This window comes from Mytilus galloprovincialis, chromosome 11, assembly GCF_965363235.1.
Source record: "Mytilus galloprovincialis chromosome 11, xbMytGall1.hap1.1, whole genome shotgun sequence".
Classification (NCBI taxonomy): Eukaryota; Metazoa; Mollusca; class Bivalvia; order Mytilida; family Mytilidae; genus Mytilus; species Mytilus galloprovincialis.
The window spans coordinates 68258896-68281034 of NC_134848.1; the positions used below are offsets into that span (position 1 = coordinate 68258896).

Sequence of the window (22139 nt, forward strand, 5' to 3'; positions counted from 1 at the left end):
ATAGGACAAACATTCCGAGAACATAACCAAAATTAGTGACAAATATGAACACTTCAAGCCTTTGGCATTAGTCAACATGCACGTATAATTAATTCTCTTGTTCGATGTCACACTTTGACCTTTTAAAATCTTTCTTAATTTAAATTTTAATTATTTATTAGTTAATATCTAAGAACATCAAACAAAGTACAAAGTTAATCGATTCTTTGTGGGATTACTACTTTAACAGAAACAAATTAATCCTCTGTGACGCAATCCATCTTTAACAAATCACTTATCCAATAAAGTAGATCTTGAGATGATATTTCCTGTCGGTGGCCTCTTAAATCGTGAAGTATTTTGAGGTCAAAGTTTCAGATTCTGACAGATAAGATGAAAAATAACAAGAAAACGTCCAAAATGGTGGATTTTTTTTCAAAATAATACAATAGGAGTAAAATGGATGTGAAGTTCTTTCTTGTGATCTTTGACCTTATTGGTAAGTGGTGTTGATTGCTTTAATAGATATAAAGGTCTTCCTCTCGTTCTATCTTTTGATGTGCGTTTTAAAGTTAACAGCTGCTGTTGATGTGTACCGATTAGCCTGTGTACACACGCGCACGTGTTAATTTCAAATTATTAGAAATTTATTGAAATAATTTGTGTGATTTATATTGCCAGAATGTTTAATTTAATATATGTTTATTGAATAAATGCACATGTACACCCCAATTATGTTTAAGGCATACATAAACAAACAAGATAATTTTATAATACATCATAAAAACAATAAAAGAACAAAACATTATATATACCTATGTGTCTATACAGTTGTTGAGTCCACCCTCGACAGTGACCATTACTTTTTAACAAATGGAGCAGCATACTGTATATATAATTGACATGATTGACGGACACGAAAGACATAAAACCAATTTATTATCAAAATCATCTATATTATCTATATCAGAATTAACCCGAATAATCCAGTCGTTATATTACGATCACTTCGATCACTCCATTAACCTCTGGAGGACAATGACCGTAAGGGGGCGCTGTAATTATTCGAGTTATATCAGAATAGATATTTTTAACTTTCTGTAAATATTCAAATCTCAAATCATTTTTGTACATGTAAATAAAAAATGTTCTTCTTCATCTATTTTATTCAGACAACAATGTTGACATAAACGTTCTTCTCTTTTTTATATTTTTGTATCTGCCCCTTTCAATTTCCAAAATATGCATGGTCACTTACCCTTAATTTAGTATATTTTTTTTGTAGAGCTTAGGACAATTAAGATTCTGACAAATAATATGTAACTCTTTTCAAAAGTTTATGTCTCATAGACAATGATAGATAGCTATAATTATTTAAGACTGAAACACAATCTTATATCTATATTAATCATGTGCATGTTAATCGCTGATCTATGATGCTGTTATATTCCATAAAGTAGATTTAGTTCCAAATGACAGGAAATGGACTGTATCGTTCCGTACATTGGTTGCAATGAAATATCACAAGTTCTACGTTAAAATAAACTCCTCTGTTGTCTCCGATAGTGACATTGGCCGATACTAGTACTAGTTATTGTTGATAACATTGAAAGTTTATAGATTATGTTTAAAAAAGGGATTTAGTAATGTGAATTTATATGTTCTTTTTTTGCCATATTTTTTTTTTATCAGCTTTAGAGAAATACCTATAATGTAATAGAACAAATTGGAATGAAAAATGACCATAAACTCATTTTATTTCAGAGTTTATTTATCACGTTGAAATATAAACAAGAAGATGTGGTATGATTGCCAATGAGAAAGCTCTCCACAATCGTTGTTAATGTAAAATCAGCTAAACGTTTTATTTACGTTGTGTTGTTAAGGAACGATCAAAGTTAGTGTTTGTCAAACTGCTATATAACCAGTGTATTTTTTCTGATAAAATGGTTGGTTCAATTTTTTTAAAATTTTTATATATTTTTGTCAAACATGTGTCAAAGGGTCAAAGTAAATACTTTGTCAAAGTTTTATGAAAATTAAACGAGCTAAATTAATTTTAGTGAAGGTGTTGGGTACCACCTTAAACACAGAAAAGCTGTCATCAGGTAACTAGATTGTCGTTTTTAATTTATGTAAAATAGTAAATCTTATTCAGAACAAGTATAAATGTCATACTGTCTTCACTGACCAATTCATTTTTATTTTTTATTTTTCAAGTTTGCTTGCTCTTTCAAATCCGATGTTTAGCACCGCCTGCGGGCTTGCATGCTTACGCCACCTCTCCTATTGAATGTATTTGTATTTTCCTTTCCAGTTTGCTTGCTCTCTCAAGTCCGATGTTTAGCACCGACTGCGGGCTTGCGTGCTTACGCCACCTCCCCTATGGAATGTATTTGTATTTTTCTTTACCAGCTAGTTTGCTTGTTCTTTCAAGTACGATGTTTAGCACCGCCTGCGGGCTTGCGTGCTTACGCCACATCCCCTATTGAATTTATTTGTATTTTTTCTTTTTCAGTTTGCTTGCTCTCTCAAGTCCGATGTTTAGCACCGACTGCGGGCTTGCGTGCTTACGCTACCTCCCCTATTGAATGCTTTTGTATTTTGTCTTTCTAGTTTGCTTGCTCTCTCAAGTCCGATGTTTAGCACCGCCTGCTGGCTTGCGGGCTTACGCCACCTCCCCTATTGAATGCATTTAATTTTATATTTTTTTCTGTCCAGTTTGCTGGCTCTTTCAAGTCCGATGTTAAGCACCGCCTGCGGGCTTGCGGGCTTACGCCACCTCCCCTATTGAATGCATTTAATTTTATATTTTTTTCTTTCCAGTTTGCTGGCTCTTTCAAGTCCGATGTTAAGCACCGCCTGCTGGCTTGCGGGCTTACGCCACCTCCCCTATTGAATGCATTTAATTTTATATTTTTTTCTTTCCAGTTTGCTGGCTCTTTCAAGTCCGATGTTAAGCACCGCCTGCGGGCTTGCGTGCTTACGCCACCTCCCCTATTGAATGTATTTGTATTTTTTCTTTTCCAGTTTGCTGGTTCTTTCAAGTCCGATGTTTAGCACCGCCTGCTGGCTTGCGTGCTTACGCCACCTCCCCTATTGAATGTATTTGTATTTTTCTTTTCCAGTTTGCTTGCTCTTTCAAGTCCGATGTTTAGCACCGCCTGCTGGCTTGCGTGCTTACGCCACCTCCCCTATTGAATGTATTTGTATTTTTTCTTTTCCAGTTTGTTTGCTCTCTCAAGTCCGATGTTTAGCACCGCCTGCTGGCTTGCGTGCTTACGCCACCTCCCCTAATGTATTCCGTGTGAAATGGATAGATAAATACAGAAATTCAAAACGGAGCACACAATTTACCCTTAGGTATCGAAACATTCCTGGAGATGATCAATATAAATATTTAAATACGACGAAAGGGGAGGTCAAAAGATTAAATGTGATAACATCAAATGGATCATACGAGTTTTCTGTGAAAGCGGTCAGAGGGAGAAAGGAAAGCGAGTGGTCAGATCCTGTCCAGAATTCGCTTGGTAAGTTGACATGGTTGAGTAGGGTTTTCTTATCGCTAAAATAAAAACGAACAATACTGAAGTGTACAGCTACAGTTATGGTGAATTGGGTCAAGAAAGTTTTTTTTTTTTTTTAATTTTTTTTTTTAATATTTTCGAATTATAAATTGTACAAAAAATGTCAACCCTAGTACTAGAGATTGACGAGGGGGGTAGTGCATTTGGTTTGTTTGAATTTTAAATTGGCACATACGAATTTAGGTTGCATTAATCATGTTAATTGTATGATAACAAATGTCTTTTCTGACTGATATCGCAATAATTGCCATTTCGTTTTAGAACTTGTGGAGTTTTAAGATCTTTTAACATGCTAAAATACAATGATCTTATTTGCACTGATGGATGCATTTTATATCTTTGTAGATTCTGAAGTAGCAGTCGGACCTCCGAGAGGATTGAAAATTAAAGACAGTACACCAACATCAATCAAAATAAAATGGAGGCGTCCAAAAACGAAACGAAATTTAATAACAAGCTATCGAGTCACGTGGAAAATGCTGGGTAATAAAATTTCTAATGTGAAGCAGACGAAGCTACGATCCCTTTTAATCAGTAAACTGAGACCATCGTCGACTTATATAATCAAGGTACAAGCTGTAGACGAAGCAGAAGAATTGTCAGAACCTACCAAGATTTCTTTTAGAACAAAACGAAAAGTAGTCTTACGTGCACCAACCAATTTTACAGTTGAAGTTTACGGTACCACGGTAAGTAGGGCTAGAGAAAAGAAAAGGACAAAAAGGGGGGATGTTTACCCTTATATTTTCTGCATGTGCATGTCCTTAGTCAGTAGTTATCGTTTGTTGCTGTTTATCAGACTTGTTTTTCGTTTATTGTTTTGTATTGTTCATAACCTTGGTTTCCTCGTTGGAATGGATTTATATTTGTCATTTCGGGGCCGTTTATATCATTTTATGCGGTTAGGCTTTGTCATCGTTGAAAGCCATACGGTGATATATATAGGCATACCCATCTTTCTCTATACACTACTTAATCTGTGAAATGATCACTTTCGACGGCTATGCTTATATTGAAAGCTCAACTGATAAAGCTGTGGCTAATCAATCGTTGTATGCAAACATAAAGTTTTTTAGTGAAAAACTTGGTTTAAATTTAGCTCTTTGTAAAAAACTCAGTAAAAATAAATCAAAAATTTTACTTAGAAAATGTATCAAAACTGATTTTTTAACATATTGGAGCCATCAAAAAGACTTAATAAAAAAAGATGATCACAGTAAATTGAGCAACTACTTTAAATTTAAACATAATTTCACTTTTGAAGATTACTTCAATATTAAGAACAGAGATAAGAGAGTTATACTAACTTGATTAATCATTTAGAATAAGCAATCATTGTCTCCGCATAGAGAGAGGCCGTTACGAACAAAAAATTGATGAACATGGAAAAAATATTACACTGCCAAGATCAGAGAGAACATGCCAGTTTTGTTCAATAAACTCGGTTGAAGACGAAGAACATTTTTTTTATTTAAATGTACCCTTTATAATGGAAAGAAAAACCTTTCTGGATGAACTCTTTACAAAATACCCATATTTATCCCAAATATCCGATAGTAATCTGCTTATTTGGTTCATGTCAAACGATAGCCTTCATTTTAACTCTAAATTATGTGAATTGCTATCCTCATTTTACACATTGAGAAACTAAATATTTGCTTAACTGAAACTTATAAAACTTATTTATAGTCTTCACCAGTTCATTGTCACATTATACTAAAATTGTTTTTTCTTTTCTGGGCAGTAAGATTTATCCTTCGTTCCACATATACAATGTAAGCAACTGACTCTCTTCATAAAAAAATAAAATAAAAATACATTTGTGTCTGTATTTTTATCTGTATTTTATTTTTCATTTACATGTTGTACTGTTAAATCAATCATCCTTAATCAGAACGATAGTTGTATGTGTGAGTGTATGCGAGAGGGAGAGAATTTGAAAGGCTTTTTATTTTTACTTTATGTGATTACATGCTTGTTATGAGCCCTATGATTAGGAAATAAAATATCTTTATCTTATCTTATCTTTATCTTATCTTTATGATTGTTGATAGATTTTTTCTTACTTTAAACATATTTCTTTATAATGGATTGGGAAACAAGTTATTGCAACTTATATTAATCCCTTTTAACTTTGCGGTGCGAGTGCTGCCTTGTAACGTAATTAGCCTGCTCTTTTTCGGAATATACATATGGTGTCTTTTTACGTGCAAGAGATAAGGCTCTCTCTTAACATGGGTTAGCCATTTATCGTCCCCTTCCGACGGACTATCATCTTTTTCAATTCCATTCTCGCAAATGGTGTCAAGGGAGAGCCGAAAATTCAGTCCAACCAGTAACCTTTGTGTTGGTAGTCCAATGCGCTGACCACTCAAACTAGTCTCTCTTTAGATTGATGGTTGCATGCTTAAAGTTCAGTGCTGTGGTCCTTATTTCATGCACATTCAGGAGGAAACAAAACAAGATTGTTGGTAGCTTCCGTAAGAAAAAAGAAAAATTTGAAAAACGTTTTTTCGTGCAACAGACCAACTATTAACCTGGTCCTGAATTTGCATGAACTGATTTTGACAGACACTTCATCCGTTGGACGTCTGTTGAAAGTTTTAAACATGCTCAAAATTCTCCACCGGACAGAACGGACGTCGACGGATAAAACGTAGGCTTAACCACATGATACGAATATGAACGGACGTCTAATAAGAACGGACGTCTAACGGACTTGAACGGATTAAAATTAAAGTTATCCGTTAGGTATCCGTTCGAGCTATCCGTTAAGATGTGACCGAGGCTTATAACATAAATCAAATCAAATCAAATAACTTTATTGGTGTGAATTCCTATACAGAAATACCGGCTGACATTTACAAAATACAAATACAAATAAAAATACAAAAATAAACAAACAAACAAAAAAACAACCCCCCCCCCCCAAAAAAAAAAACAACATAATTATTTTCTCAATGATAAGATACATATTTTATATTTACATTGCGTGGAGGTGTTATTCATACAATATTATTAATTCAAGCTATTACAATAATCTTTAGTACTATAAAAGCTCTTAACAACATTATGTTTGCTTTAAATGAATGTTCAAATCATACATACCGCTTATTCCAGCTACACATACAGTACTAAGGCCAACTAAAATTAATTAGTAGATTTTCATCCAAATTTCTGAAAAAAATGGGGCGGGTGGGAGGATTTAATTTTTTTAATTTTATTTCATATGAAACCATTTTGTGACGAGTTCTTCATGTATGCAAGTGTAATAATAAGCTTATATCATGTATACACAGGTATGAGTAATCTTGCATTATTTTTCAAATCCTAAAATAAATGTCTCTAATTGCGGCTTTAGAAACTAAACAACAAAGACGTGTAGAAATGCTCTTTTCAGTTGGACTTTCTACACCAAATGTATTTGGGTTCCTAAACAATTGTTTTTATTACCCATAAAATGAAGCAAATGCATTGGTATGCAACACAATTATTATGAGTACAGAATAAAATGAAAACTCAAACAGTGTTTAAAATAATAGGGTTGGTACTTTTTGCATTTATGCAAGATGAAAATATAATTACCATGTAAAACACATGTGAACTTAATAAAAAAAAAAGAAGTTGTTGTTTAATGACCCTTTTGGGGATATTGGGACATTTTGTGTTAATCAACAAGAAAAGACAGTCATGGGTAAAATCTAAGGGCTTCTGTAAATAAAAAGCGTATGTTAGTCGACTTTTTAAACTCAATAAACAAGTTCGTGTTTGTGTTTCAATATCTTTAATCCAGTCATGTTTTCTGTATCAATGGGTTCCACGATTTTTGCGCTTTGGATATTTTTCACATTTAAACTTCCGGACACAAAGTTATTGCCTAAAAAAATCCAGTTTTCTAATCACAGAAATTTGTGACATACCGCGATTTGTGGTCTAGGACACAGCGTTTTTCTCGTAACACGAATATTTCACGTCATTATCGTTATCAGTTTTTACTCTCGAAAGATGATGTTGTCAGCATAGAGCAGCAGAATATGTCGACCATCATTTTGGTTAGATTTACTCGCGGTACAAAAGGAAGTACACCACTAATTAATGGCCCCATTGCTTTCTATGTTAAATTCCTCAATTTCGAGTGGTCACAGCTATTTTATCTTAAGTTCAAATAAAGTGACAATCATTGCATGTCAAAGCAACACCTTCTGGTGTCCTGTACTGAAAAAATCAACATACCTTACATGGCATATAAGAAAGAACTGGTTCCCGGAACTTCGGATGTACCAAAACAGGTACTTCCGATCTGACAAAAAGGCAAAATGTACCCTCCTTTTTAAATTTCATGCCATTTTTTTATTATTCAAATTTATCAGTCAAAAGTTGTTCTGCAATGATCACCAGTCATGCAGCTTTTATTTGATACCAACATTAATAAAATATTCTAAATATTTTGAAAGTTATGTCCATGCGTAGGAACTATTTTGTGTTAAATATGTACTACTTTCTGGTATGTGCTTTCTGACCGGGCCTGAATTAGTGGTGTTACACCAAAACCGAAAATTGAAACAGGAAGTCATAAATGAAACGAAATTGTAACGGTTATCGGTAACGGAAACGAACAAAATCCGTAAATTGTAAATTTTATAAAATAAAAAAAATCGGGGCGGGACGATTTCAGAGGGGCGGGCGGGGATGAAAATCTATCAATTAATTTTAATTGGCCTAATGTCCGTATCATTACTTTTCAAAATGAAACACGGTAAACTTATATGACCTCGGGGATAATATACTAAATTAATTTGTCGGGCCCGATAACAATACACTATATGTCAAATAACATGTACGTCGTATTGCAGCAGCATTTCATGATTTCCTTTAGAAAATACATCCAGAAGCTGAACGAGACAATGCCTCTGATTCAAATTTAAAAATTGCACCTGCAATGTCTCAAAATGATTTTTCACAGTACCTGAGACTACTATAACATGTGTTATACTCAGACAGTACATAGTGTGCAAATTTATAAAAAGTCAATTAGCTCTAACTCAAATAATGACGAATTCCATGTTATGGGGTCTATAATTCAGATAAATCTTTGACCTGTTGACTGAAGTGAAACTGGGACTAACTTTAGTAGATCTTTAATAGTATAATAGTCCAAGAGTGATCAAGAGTAAATCAAATCTTAATCTTATAAATCATTACTCCGATTGTTTAACATGATTTCAAGCACCTACATTTTTGTACATACTAAAAATTAAAAAAATAAATGTGGAAGGTGTATAAACATGATAAAATAAAGTTATACTGTCCATAATCTATACTTTTTCTCGGACCACACTCAGTCGTTTCTCTCCCCTATTCCTGTGGTGCCCTCCCTAATTGGTTTGTCCTCTATGATCCTCTATGCTCATGAATATCAAGTAACTCTTTTACTCATCATTGTTCTCTATATTTGTTGAAGATATATAGATATAGGAAGATGTGGTGTGAGTGTGAGCCAAAATTTGTTTCTGTGAAAAAAGTTCCAGTGGAACTAATATCACAGGAAATATGTTCTGGGAGAACTTTTCTCATAGATAATTTCAATATAATTTGTTCCATCTCTATGAAAAAAGTTCCACACTTTACCTGGTGAAATAAGTACCGGGTTGGTGAAATTTGTTCCTTACCTAGTGAAATAGGTTCAGGTTTATGAGATTTGTTCATTTCCTGGTGAAATAAGTTCTTGGTTTGTGAAATTTGTTCCTCACCTGGTAAAATAAGTTCCTAGCCTGTGAAATATGTTATATACTGAACATTTGTCATCAATGAGTTTAAAGTTATCATTCAAGTGCATTATAAAAATAAGTAAATGAAAAATGTAAATCATCCAATAACAATCTTGTGGACTATATCAAATGTTTAATTATACACGTAAAAAATATCAAAATGACAGTCCCACTTTGAGCCAGAAAAGAGTAGGATAAGAAAAATCTTTCAGAAAAAATTAAAGTCAAAGATGAACATGAACATATAAACTAATTTGAAAAGGACAAAATAACTGAAATTAATGATTCCAAAAGACATGAAGAAACAAAAGACACACTATTTTGAAACTGTTCCATGACAAGTACATGTATGACTTGAAACAGGGCCATGACAGTTAACAGGAACCCAGGAGGAATACCACATATATAACATAGATACAAATTATGATAAATTACCATCGCTTTATCCTGAACAACTTTACAGTCCTGCCTTCAATTGCACATGTATCCCATGCCAGCACACTCAGTACAGCATTTAGCTTGCTTTATAGTTTAAGTGTAACAAGAAAATGTTTCGCTGTGCAATATGTTGCAAAGGTACTTATTTCAGTCAAAATAGGTTTGAGAAGAACTTATTCATTGATTTCTTTGAAATATGTACATATTGGTCTTAAACTCATATCACAGGAACTTATTTAAAACTTTTAATATTAACTGGAACAAAATTCATGGAGCTATGATATTTGTTCCGGAACTTATTTCATATTTGGTCCAAAAATTAGTTCCGGAACAAATTTTACAGTGCTGGAACATATTTTCTGTGATATAAGTTCCGGCGGAACGTATTTCCTATGATATTTGTTCCAGCGGAACAAATGTCACGCCGGAACATATTTTTTGTTACATGAGTGCCAATGAGACAACTCTCCATCCAAATAACAATTTTAAAAAAGTTAACCATTATACATTTGTAGGTCAATGTACGGTCTTCAACACGGAGCCTTAGCTCACACCGAACAACAAGCTATACGTAAAGGGCCCCAAAATTACTAGTGTAACACCATTCAAACGGGAAAACCAACAGTCTAATCTATATAAAAAAACGAGAAACACATATAAATTACTAGTCCAAATAATTATGACGTCTGGCAAGGCTATTTTATTTTTTTTCTGGGACGCCTTCGTAGGCGTCCCAGAAAAAAAAAATAGCCTTGCCAGACGTCATAATTATTTGGACTAATAAATTACATAAACAAACGACAACTTCTGTACATCAGATTCCTGACTTGGGACAGGTGCAAACATTTGCGGCGGGATTAAACGTTTTAAAAACTAAGGATTTTCTTATCCCAGGCATAGATTACCTTATAGCCGTATTTGGCACAACTTTTTGGAATTTTGGATCCTCAATGCTCTTCAATTTTGTACTTGTTTGGCTTTATAAATATTTTGATATGAGCGTCACTGATGAGTCATATGTAGACGAAACGCGCGTCTGGCGTACTAAATTATAATCCTGGTACCTTTCATAACTATTTACACCACTGGGTCGATGCCACTGCTGGTGGACGTTTTGTCCCCGAGGGTATCACCAGCCCAGTAGTCAACACTTCGGTGGTCATAATGTGGTCATTTTTATGAATTTCCTGTTTATAAAACTTTGAATTTTTGGAAAAACTAAAGATTTTATTATCCCAGGCATAGATTACCTTAGCATTCATAGGCGGATTTAGGGGGGGGGGGGCCCAGGGGGCCCGGGCCCCCCCTTTTTGGGAAAAAATTTGGTTGCTTATATAGGGAATCACTGAAGCGTGACTGGAGCGGGCCCCCTCTTAGGTCAGTCAGTGGGCCCCCACTTATGAAAATTTCTGGATCCGCCACTGGCATTATTTGGCACAACTTTTTGGAATTTTGGATCCTAATGCTTTTCAACTTTGTACTTGTTTGGCTTTATAAATATTTTGATATGTAGTCTTATGTAGACGAAACGCTCGTCTGGCGTACTACATTATAATCCTGGTACCTTTGATAACTATTAAAGGTACCAAACCTTCTCCCTTTTTCTGAACCAATAGCATAACATTACAACATAGAAAAACGTACGATAGAATATCAATTGGCAGGCTTAACTCAAAAAACGTAAATTAATACACTATAAACGAATAAATTTGATCTGCGATATCTGAATGTAAATGCACAGTTAATAAAATATTAGGGATAAACATTCAAGGCCAAAAAGCAAACAAAATCATGGCAAGACACCACTGCGAAATATTTAACCCTACAAAAATTATCACATTTGAAATCCTGTCCCAAGGGAGCAACTTAAAATGGGTGGGGGGGAGGGGGTGTGGGGGGGGGAATGGTTTATTTAATTGTGACTTGGATCACAGGAGTTTGAAATCCTATCAATAAGGGGGTAAAAATATACCAAAGTTGATTTACCAAAGAAGCTCTACTGTGAAAGTCGACTTTGGTATATTTTTACCCACTTATTGATAGGATCTCAAACTCCTGTTTTGGATGGAGAGTTGTCTTATGTGAGTAGTAATTCCCTTTAACGTCAGGGGTCAAACTATCCTATGTTGCTACTGTTAGCGTCAAATTGGTTAAAATTTTACTGTGATTCATCAAAATATTCTTATCATGATTTATCAGTTCTCAAATAATTGATCTTTGTGTCATTTTTATAATTAATGTGATTTGTCAAAATCATTCGATGTTTTTATCATCTAAAGAAAGTGTACATTTTATTGTCATACACCAAAAATAACAGTTAACATCATTTGGCAAGAATTTTTACCGTTCATCATGGAGGTACCTCCATTACAACCCTCTCTCATTGGCACTCATATCACATCTTCTTATATCTATTAACAGTATAGAGGGCCCTCATGGGGTTTTTGATTATGTGATTACTTGGCCGTTTTTTTAATGATTATTTGATTATTAAGCCAAATATTTCATGATTATTTGATTACCTAGGACTGTATTTTTAGTTTATGATTATTTGATTACTAAAGATAAGCAAATATTTAATGATTATGTGATTATATTGGCAAAAAAATGGTGATTATGTGATTACTAGGACCCCCCCATGAGGGGCCTCAGTATAGGTCACATGAACAATATGTGCAAAGCAATGTCTCAGCTCATCAAAAAGATAAACTAACATTTACAAATTTTCCCACATTTTTCAGAAACTGGTTGTTAAATGGGGCTTACCAAGAGGAGATGATTTCAAAAAGATAACAGGGTACCAGATACAGTACAGACAGAAAGGGGTACAGAAAGGGACACTGTGTACAGTGGTCACTACTAAAAAGAAGCAAAAATATATTATAACAGGTAGACACTCATCTTTTCTAGGGGCATAACAATATTTTTTATATGACAAACACATTTTTTTACTCACAATAAACATAAAACAATTTTTCAATAACTGTTGATCATGTTGATATGGTACAAGACATTTGGGGGAAAGAAATATTTGTTTAAATTCAATCTTGTTATGGTCATTTTTATTTCTCCTCTAACATGTCTAACATGTCTAATACCCCCTAGAGTAATCGTAACAGGTACATGAGGTTATTAAGCACTGAACACTCATCACTTCTTATATAGGGAGCATGGTTCTATTCTCAGGACAATAGATATATCATGTATAAGAAGATGTGGTATGAGTGCCAATGAGACAACTCTTCATTCAAGTCACAATTTGTAAAAGTCAAACAATATAGGTCAATGTACATCCTTCAACACAGAGCCTCTGCTCACACCAAGCAGCAAGCTGTAAAGGGCCCTAACAATGACTAGAATAAGTGTATAAAACCATTCAAACAGGAGACTAAGTGTAAAACCATTCAAACAAGAAAATAAACGATCTTATCTATAAAAAAATCAAGAAACAGGAAACACTTATGAACCATATCAACATACAACAACCGCTGACCATTTGTAGCCCTTTCCACAAAAAATCTTAAGTGTAAAATTTATTGTAACATGTGTAAATCTAAAATATTCCTTAACATTTCAACTAAATATTTTTATCGTATGACATAAGATTAATTTGTGAAAAGGGTACAGGTTCCTACCTTAGGGCAGGTGCAAACAAATACATCAGGAAACATATTTTTCACCTTCAAAATTTTTCTCTCGCTATGAACTTTTCATTTCCTTTTAGATCTGTATAAAGGTCAACAGTATAAAGTACGTATAGCTGCCAAATCTGGACATTTGACCGGTAAATCTACCAACTGGCTAGTAGCAACACTTAATGGAGGAAACAGAACAAAAATTCAGAAAGGTAAATCATAGTCATACTTACACTATTAATTTTCTTGGACCCTTTATAGCTTGCTGTTCGGTGTGTGCCAAGGCTCTGGGTTGAAGGCCATACTTTGACCTATAATCATGATAATGGTTTACTTTTTATATGACCGCAAAATTTGAAAAATTTTTCGTCGTATATTGCTATCACGTTGGCGTCGTCGTCGTCGTCCGAATACTTTTAGTTTTCGCACTCTAACTTTAGTAAAAGTGAATAGAAATCTATGAAATTTTAACATAAGGTTTATGACCACAAAAGCAAGGTTGGGATTGATTTTGGGAGTTTTGGTCCCAACAGTTTAGGAATTAGGGGCCAAAAAGGGCCCAAATAAGCATTTTCTTGGTTTTCGCACTATAACTTTAGTTTAAGTAAATAGAAATCTATGAAATTTTGACACAAGGTTTATGACCACAAAAGAAAGGTTGGGATTGATTTTGGGAGTTTTGGTTCTAACAGTTTAAGAATTAGGGGCCAAAAAAGGGCCAAAATAAGCATTATTCTTGGTTTTCCCACAATAACTTTAGTATAAGTAAATAGAAATCAATGAAATTTAAACACAAGGTATATGACCACAAAAGGAAGATTGGGATTGATTTTGGGAGTTGAGGTCCAAACAGTTTAGGAATAAGGGGCCAAAAAGGGGCCCAAATAAGCATTTTTCTTGGTTTTCGCACCATAACTTTAGTATAAGTAAATAGAAATCTATGAAATTTAAACACAAGGTTTATAACCATAAAAGGAAGGTTGGGATTGATTTTGGGAGTTTTGGTCCCAACAGTTTAGGAATAAGGGGCCCAAAGGGTTCAACATTAAACTTTGTTTGATTTAATCAAAAATTGAATAATTGGGGTTCTTTGATATGCTGAATCTAACTGTGTATGTAGATTCTTAATTTTTGGTCCCGTTTTCAAAGTGGTCTACATTAAGGTCCAAAGGGTCCAAAATGAAACTTAGTTTGATTTTAACAAAAATTGAATCCTTGGGGTTCTTTGATATGCTGAATCTAAAAATGTACGTAGATTTTTAATTATTGGCCCAGTTTTCAAGTTGGTCCAAATCGGGGTCCAGAATTAAACTTTGTTTGATTTCATCAAAAATTGAATAATTGGGGTTCTTTGATATGCCAAATCTAACTGTGTATGTAGATTCTTAATTTTTGGTCCCGTTTTCAAATTGGTCTACATTAAAGTCCAAAGGGTCCAAAATTAAACTAAGTTTGATTTTAACAAAAATTTAATTCTTGGGCTTCTTTGATATGCTGAATCTAAACATGTACTTTGATTTTTTATTATGGGCCCAGTTTTCAAGTTGGTCCAAATCAGGATCCAAAATTATTATATTAAGTATTGTGCAATAGCAAGAAATTTTCAATTGCACAGTATTCAGCAATAGCAAGAAATCTTCAATTGCACAGTATTGTGCAATAGCAAGAAATTTTCCATTGCACAGTATTGGGCAATAGCAAGAAATCTTCAATTGCACAGTATTGTGCAATAGCAAGTATTTTCAATTGCACAGTATTGCGCAATAGCAAGAAATATCTAATTGCACAATATTGTGCAATAGCAAGAAATTTTTTAATTGGAGTTATCTTTCTTTGTCCAGAATAGTAGTTGAATCAACTTAAATCATTGTTTTATACAATATACAATGTATATTCACTTTTACTACCAACTGATAAATTAAAACAATCTTTACCATTCAGTGATAACAAGCACTTTTTTTACATTTTAATATTTTATGATGTATTTAAATGAGTAGTAATTGTTGCAAACTCCATTAGAAATTTGAATTGAGATCAGTTTTGGAATAAGGGAAAGGGGGATGTGAAAAATATATTCAACAGCATAGTGAATTGCTCAAAGGCAAAACAAAAATTTTAAGTTCATTAGAACACATTCATTCTGTGTCAGAAACCTATGCTGTGTCAACTATTTAATCACAATCCAAATTTAGAGTTGAATCCAGCTTGAATGTTGTGTCCATACTTGCCCCAACCGTTCAGGGTTCAACCTCTGCGGTCGTATAAAGCTGCGCCCTGCGGAGCATCTGGTTTAAATTGTTACTTGGATTGAGAGTTGTCTCATTGGCACTCATACCACATCTTCCTATATCATGTATATCTATTAGTAAGTTTGTTGGTTATAATGAATATTCAAGATTAAACTAGTTGTAGCTTTGTAGCACAATGTTGGCTACTAAGCCTTTAACATTATCTATTTAGATGACAAACAATGTCAAATGTATACTTCATTAGGAAAAACAGAAAAATATCTTGCCAAATGACCTTAACAGTAATTTTTGGTGCATGACTATAAAATGTACACTTAATTCTTTCAGATGACGAATCAAGTTAAATTTAAAAAAAAAATAACAGTGACAATACTTATTTGAGACCTCTGACAAAACATCATAGGATAATTTGACGAATCACAGTAATAAAATGTATTTTAACCAATTTAACACTAAAACGGTAGCTAAAAATGACTTTTTGATGGCTGACAGTAAAAGGCATTCTTCCTTCATATACAGGTGTTATCAAATAAAATTCATAAATATCAGTACATGTATATCTATTTTAAATTTTAACAATGTTTTTTGTTATGCCAAGGGCGTAGCGCATGTCCCTTTAAAGTGGGGTAAATTGGCGAGCAGAGCAAGGCGAAAAATTTTTGAGCCTTTTTTTTTTAGGGGGGTTCGGGTGCCTGAAAAGGGAGAAGCTTATTTCAGCATTACTATTTATAATAAAAAAAAAAAAAAATATTAAAATAAAATTAAATATTAAAGTTAATTTCTGTTGGTCATGTTGGTCAACCAAAACTTTCCAATTCTACTGTGACCTGTACTATCGAAAAGCTTCAACACACGTTCTTATGTATATATATTTATACAACTTGTCTTAACATCAACCCAACAATGTTAGATCTGTAAATTTGCTTTTGCAAATTTTTGTTCTTCTCTCGCCGGGGTTCGAACCCATGCTACTGAGATATCGTGACACCAAATCGCCTGCACTGTAGCCGTCCCACTAGACCACACGACCACCTGGGCTTCATAAAAATGAAGCTTTCGGTGGCCGGATGTTACCTTTCCACGTCAGTTTTAATCTAGCATCGTACTATAGTACATGAGATATAAGGCATGGAGATGTTATTTTTACATATATATATATATATATATAGATATAGGAAAATGTGGTGTGAGTGCCAATGAGACAACTCTCCATCCAAATAACAATTTAAAAAAAGTAAACCATTATAGGTCATTTATGTCCAACAGCAAGTTATAAGCTTTTAAAAGACGAGAACATGTTATAAGCATCAATTAATATATACTTATTATACATAATCATTAACGGTTAAACCATAAGAATAGGTACAGAGAAGACTAGACCAACATTGTTACTTAACTGGATTTTTGACGTTCTAATGTCACAAGTGATCACAAGTTATCTGTAACAATCCGCTGGAAGACATGTCAACCTACCTGGACACATTATACCAATTTTCAAGTCTTTGGTTTGACCTACCGGGGTTCGAACCCACGACCTACTGCACTAGAATCAATGGAACACGCTAGCATACAACCAAACAATGCTGATCATAATCAGAAAAAGTAACACAAAAAAAAATTTCAAACAATACCAAAAATATATTTCATACTTTTATTAAAGATAAATAAAATTCATGAATTGCCTTATACATATAAGACTTCCATAGAAAAGGCGCTTCATGGTTTTGTTTAAAATTAATTATAAATAATTATTATATTTTTGGTCAATGAATTATTTTATCGATTAGCATTTGTTGTTCAGTGAGTTGATAGTGTAAACATTAGTATTACTATAGCTTTATTGATTAAAAAATAAACCAAGAAAAGTAATAAGCCAGCATACTGATAGGGGGTGTTTATACTCATGAGTCACCTTTTTCATCTTTTTTTCTCTTTAAAGAACCCGTCTTCAACCAGTTTTGTAACAACATTAAGATTTGTTTCAATTTTTTTATTTTGATTTGTATTCGTAACACTTCTAAAGTTTGGTCGTCGTTACAAAAGTGAGGTATTTGCCTCATTTGTCTCCATTACGCTACAGCCCTGTATGCCCCATTAATGGGCTTTATGTTTTTTGGTCTGTGCGTGCATCAGTTCGTTCGTCGGTCTGTCCCTCTTCAGGTTAAAGTTTTTGGTCGAGGTAGTTTTTGATGAAGTTGAAGTCCAATCTTCTTGAAACATAGTACACATGTTCCCTATGATATGATCTTTCTAATTTTAATGCCAAATTAGAGATTTTCTTCCATTTTCACGGTCCATTGAACATAGAAAATGATAGTGCGGATGGGCCATCTGTCTACTGGGGACACATTCATGTTATAAATAAATAGATATTCAAATGTATAGCTAAATTATAACTGTATGTATATTTGACATGTGTTATATTTGTTGTTATTCTAGTAAATAAAAAAAAATATAAAAAATAATGTCAGTATATATATATCATGTTGTATATCATGTAATTGTAAGTTTTGTTTTTAGAGCATTGTTTGTTTCCCTTTTTTAGATGATGATGATGATGATGATTTCATCCAATCTACCACAGTGCAGGATCAGTTACAAGATCGTGATACTCTGGGTAAGTAAAGTAGTAGACAGGGGTCAGCTAAAACAGGCCTCTGGGTGCAGGATTTTCTTGCTATGATGAAGAACAATTGGTGGCATTCTGCTGTTTTCTTGCTCTTTTGTCAGGTTGTTGTCTCTGTGAAGCATTCCCCATGCCATGGACCATAATCATGATAATAGGTATATGTCAAAGTTCAAGTTTTTAAATTCTTAGACAACATTCAATCTGTGTCAAGACTCAGAATGGCAAAACCTAGTATGATGTTTCAAATATTTAATCATGATCCTAATTCAGACCTGTATCTAGCTTGTAATGAATGTTGTGTCCATACTTGCCCCAACTGATAAAGGTTTGTCCTCTACACTTGTTTGAAGCTGCTCCGGGCATACCATTTTTTGTCAAATGGCTTATTTGAGTGGAATGGAGGGGAGGGGGAATTACTAAGGGAATCACTGAAGCTTGAATGGAGCAGGCTCCCTCTCCCCTTCAGTGCCCTTTCCCCCCTTAAATTAAAAAAAAATCTAGACTTGCCACTCCTACTCAGTGGCTGTAGAACTATTAACAATATCTTAATATTATTATATAATGTTTTCATTGTTTTAGACATTATCAGTGTGGAATTGAATAAAACAGATAATACATACTACGACCACAATGTTACAATGACGTGTATAGTCAAATACCATGGTAAAGGTGAAAGGTCAATACTGTTAACAAAAGGTGATGACCTCAAGGTCGAAAGGATAGGAGCATGGTTTGTAGGTTTCTTTATAATGATGAAAAATATGTTGTTCATTTCTTTAAATCTTCTTTTTGATGATCTGTCAGTAATACATATATAATGAAGTAGCGACTACTTTTATTAAACCAAATATTCTATATAGAATTAGAATCTGCTGTAAAATACTGGAGTCGTTCTTAAAATTACTTACGACTAAGATTTATCTCCTTATTTTCATATTTTAAGGTGGTACCTAACACTACAGGGAGATAACTCTGTAAAGTCAGATAAACGTTTTAATTACGTTGTGTTGTAAAAGGAATAATAAGCTTCTCAATGATCAAAATTGGTATTTGTCAAATTGCTATATAACCAGTGTAATTTTTCTGGCAAAACGGTTGGTTCAAAATTTTTATATTTTTTGTTAAAGTGTTAAAGTAAATACTTTGACTAAATTTTATTAAAATTAAACGAGCCAAATTAATTTTAGTGAAAGTGTTGGGTACCACCTTAAGACTGCTTATAAAATTAGTATAATAATGGAAAACATTACAAAGGTTTAGACTAAAAGTATATGGAGTATCCTCTTACTGTTCACAGCTGCTTACTAGTCAATATTATAATGTAAAAGAAAGAATTGCATTCATAATTTTTATTTGGAAGATTTTTACCATGTTTACAGGCAAGATCCATTTATTAATAGAAAAATTTGTTTTAAGAAAAGTTGAGAAATGCATAAAATAAGTTCTAGGATATTGTGATTTCAGTGAAATATTATCTTTTTCAGATTGATATATCAGGACGACACTCATTTGAAGAATTTGAAATTAAAGAAGATGGTAAGACAACATTAGTAAAGAAACTGCATCTTTGGAAGCTGAAGACATCAGATAGCGGACTGTATAAATGTCATGTACTTAATACAGATTCATCAGCTTCATTAAACTTTACAGTTACAGGTAATATTTAAGGATGTTCCCTATATTCAGAATCCTCTGGTTTTATCTGAGACACTGACATACCTGCCAACTCTGGTTTTATCTGAGACACTGACATACCTGCCAACTTTGGTTTTATCTGAGACACTGACATACCTGCCAACTCTGGTTTTATCTGAGACACTGACATACCTGCCAACTCTGGTTTTATCTGAGACACTGACATACCTGCCAACTCTGGTTTTATCTGAGACACTGACATACCTGCCAACTCTGGTTTTATCTAAGACACTGACATACCTGCCAACTCTGGTTTTATCTGAGACACTGACATACCTGCCCACTTTTTTAAAATGCCCTAAGGGTATTACATGCAAGATGGCTCTTATAGTCCTACAAAACCTTCAACATGTTCAAGGGGGCCTTCACATATTTTTTATTGTTGTATTTAGGCTTCGTCATACTTTTACAAGCATATTGCCATTGAAAATTAATTGTTTTGTTTAAAACTGTGGACAAAATTTCTCTTTTAAAATTTTCATTTGGGAGCCTCCATGGGGGAAATCCCCTGCCAATAGTTACAGTTGGCAGGTATGCACTGTTTAGAACTCTTGGTAATAATAAGAAAACCCTCTATAAAAAGATTTGCAAATTTTCGTAAAAAATATAAATTCATTGATAATTTTGTAGATAAAACATCACAGCTGAGTGTTTCAATGTTAATTGTAAAGTATGTGTTATATTTGAATCTTTATGACACATTTGTACTTTATGTTTGCTGATACTTCTGATATTGAACATATCATGACATATGATATGAAAATAAATATTTTTGTCACACAATTCTAACAAAAAAAACAACCGATCAAAATGACTTCATAATTGGTCAGCAGCTTGTCAAAGATGTGTTGATGATGAGAGTTTTTAACAACCTGCACTTGCTAGACAGCTCTCGCACAGTTGGTAGATGTGTTGTAATGTGTAAATGCCTTTTATATCTGTCAGATATTTACTTCCTATTTGTCATTACTTTGAATTGGTGGTATGTTTATCAAATTATTTTGTAGTGTACATTCTTGTTTATTTTACAGATGCCTCACCAGGGCCACCGGAAAACATTCAAGCAGAAGTGCTATCCCATAATTCCATAGGTGTATACTGGTCCCCTCCCACCAACAGTGCTAATCTTCCTATGACCTATGAAGTTCACTGCTGGAGGGAAAAGTTCATGTTTGAACATGATTACAAACATTTTATGGTTACAGATATTGTGGATCCTCAATATGTTATTCATTCTTTGAAATACAATACAAAATATCACATTGGAGTTGTAGCTGTAAACCAGTTTGGTAGATCTAATTTTACCCATGCGGACAATGTGACTGTCACTACATTAGATTTGCCACCGCTGAAAATAAAGAATATTCGTATTATCAATCCCGTGGTAAGCATATAAACTTTAGTAATAAAAAATATTTTTATAAGGTAAATTTATAGACTGACCCACAAAATTGAGTTAAAATTAAAAATATATAGATAACTATTAAAATAGAATGCATCCATCCACAAATCACCGTATGATCTGAAAGAGTGGGAAAATATGTAGAAAATAGGGATTTAAATCTGGTTTAATGCTGTCATCTGATGTACCCTGGTATTAGTTATGCTGTTTCAACTAATGTATTTTACTTCTGATATCAGGATATCAATTATTAATTTTCTAAGAAATTTCTCCTTTATTATTCAGGTAACCTTGAATTCTGAGGACAGATTTACTTCAGTCTGTGAGTATATAACATTTGAACAGATCACATTTACATATTCTGTTATCAGTAAGGGTTTATACAAGAGATTTATATTTATTTGAAGACGTAAGTAATATTTACCTTGAATAAGTGAATTTATAAGATTTTTATTATATTTTTTAGGTTTGAATTACCTCCCTTTTACCATCTTCTCCAAAAAATTAAATATACAAGTAAAATGCTTTACAACCTGAAAAACATGCTTAATTATAAATTTTTTTCTGAATTTCATAATAATTGTCGAGCCTGCAACTTTTGTCGCAGATCTGGCAGCAGCCACAGAAAAATGAAGAGTAGAAAAAATGATTGTCTAAGTGATATAACTTTACCTTCAATTTTCTATCCTTGTACTAATAAACCAAAAAAAACATTTATAAGTATTACCCCTGACTTACTACATTAGACTATAGCATG

The 22139-nt window shown here is 33.4% G+C and overlaps 1 protein-coding gene across 1 annotated transcript; it reads left to right on the forward strand.

The window, feature by feature from the left end:
- Positions 1 to 292: 292 nt before the first annotated feature.
- LOC143050877 (neogenin-like) lies at positions 293 to 21919 on the forward strand. Its single transcript, XM_076223981.1, has 11 exons — positions 293 to 478; positions 3207 to 3509; positions 3912 to 4255; positions 12514 to 12661; positions 13497 to 13619; positions 18202 to 18273; positions 18865 to 19019; positions 19770 to 19941; positions 21012 to 21364; positions 21668 to 21704; positions 21849 to 21919. Exons 1-11 carry the CDS (start codon positions 439 to 441, stop codon positions 21917 to 21919), a joined length of 1818 nt encoding a protein of 605 aa, XP_076080096.1. The 5' UTR covers positions 293 to 438.
- The last annotated feature ends 220 nt before the right edge of the window (positions 21920 to 22139 follow it).

Coding starts and splice junctions, on each gene's coding strand:
- LOC143050877 (XM_076223981.1), top strand. CDS start 439: ATGGATGTGAAGTTCTTTCTTGTGATCTTTGACCTTATTG. Junction 12,662..13,496: donor GCAAAAATATATTATAACAG/GTAGACACTCAT, acceptor ATTTCCTTTTAG/ATCTGTATAAAGGTCAACAG. Junction 19,942..21,011: donor ATTAAACTTTACAGTTACAG/GTAATATTTAAG, acceptor TTTATTTTACAG/ATGCCTCACCAGGGCCACCG.